The 1137-nt window shown below is 63.0% G+C and overlaps 1 protein-coding gene across 1 annotated transcript in view; it reads right to left on the bottom strand.

The window, feature by feature from the left end:
- The window catches only part of ADGRB2 (adhesion G protein-coupled receptor B2), a 30973-nt gene that overhangs the window by 11219 nt on the left and 18617 nt on the right, over positions 1 to 1137 (bottom strand). Inside the window, 3 exon segments of the mRNA XM_007468655.1 lie at positions 23 to 132; positions 593 to 719; positions 995 to 1038. Coding sequence (XP_007468717.1) covers positions 23 to 132; positions 593 to 719; positions 995 to 1038 — 281 coding nt within the window.

Genomic DNA, 1137 nt, shown 5'->3' on the forward strand with positions numbered 1-1137 from the left:
GCCCCCGACCCCCCACCGCCCCACCTACCTCCAGAAGGCGGCATAGATGGCAAGGAGGGTGAGCAGTGCCATGCAGGACACAGCACAGCCGATCACAAGGGGGACCGAGGGGGAGCCCGCCAGCTCCAGGGTCTGGGGCAGAGGGGCAGACCGTCAGATGGGTCACTGGGAGAGGGCAGCTACAGGAGTGCCATCGTCCTCCCCACCTCCTGTCTAGGACAGACTGGCACCTGCACCTGTGTCAAACTCACACACATAAGGGGACTCACCACTGCCTCCACACGTGCACAGAGGAGACCCAGTCACGTACTTGGACGTGTATTTATGCTGTCACCCACACTCTTCCACACACAACCAGACACACGTGTGTGTGTGTATACACATGCAATCACCCACTGCCACACACCCCTGGGCACGTGTCATCGCTGTGAGCACCATCCCAGGGGCACAGACTTCCACGTGCAATCTCACAAGTACACCCACACAAACGCCACGTGGGATCACCCAGATCCCCGCCAGCACTGTCACAGATGGCCACTGGCACCCAGGAGCCTCTTCTCCGGCCCAGCCCAGGCACTTCCCTCCCACTCACCAGGTCCTTGGGCGGCTGGGCCAGCACAGCAAAGGTGGACAGGTGCTGGCACTGGCAGCGAGTGTGGGCTGCCTGGGTCTCCAGGGTCTGGCAGCTCTCAGTGTCCCAGTCCCCTGAGCTGGCATCTCTTGGGTGGAGTGAGAGGTGGAATGAGCCCCAGCCCAGCTCCACGGCCCCACCCCCAGTGCTGGCCACTGCCCAAGGACAGGTGAAACCCAGAGCAAGGCCACATCCAAGAGGCAGGCAGGCAGGTAGCAGGAGCCACAGGGTTTGCCCTTGATCCCTTAGGCCAAGGATGGTGCCAAGGCACCCTCCCTCTGGCCTTCCAGGCAGGACATCCCCTCCTGAGGGAGGAGTTCCAGGGCTGCAGCCTTCCCCACACAGAGCCCCTGCCCAACTCACGCTCTGGAGTAGTCCCAGCTGGCACAGTGGGGATCCGTGGTGCCCTGCGGAGCAGAAGACCTAAGTGCAGCGTGGGTGGGAAGCTGCCCACCCATGACAACCCCCCTCCTGCCATGGAAGGCCACACACAGGTCAGCGGGTCA

This window comes from Lipotes vexillifer, unplaced genomic scaffold (genome assembly GCF_000442215.2).
Source record: "Lipotes vexillifer unplaced genomic scaffold, Lipotes_vexillifer_v1.1 scaffold1261, whole genome shotgun sequence".
NCBI lineage: Eukaryota > Metazoa > Chordata > Mammalia > Artiodactyla > Lipotidae > Lipotes > Lipotes vexillifer.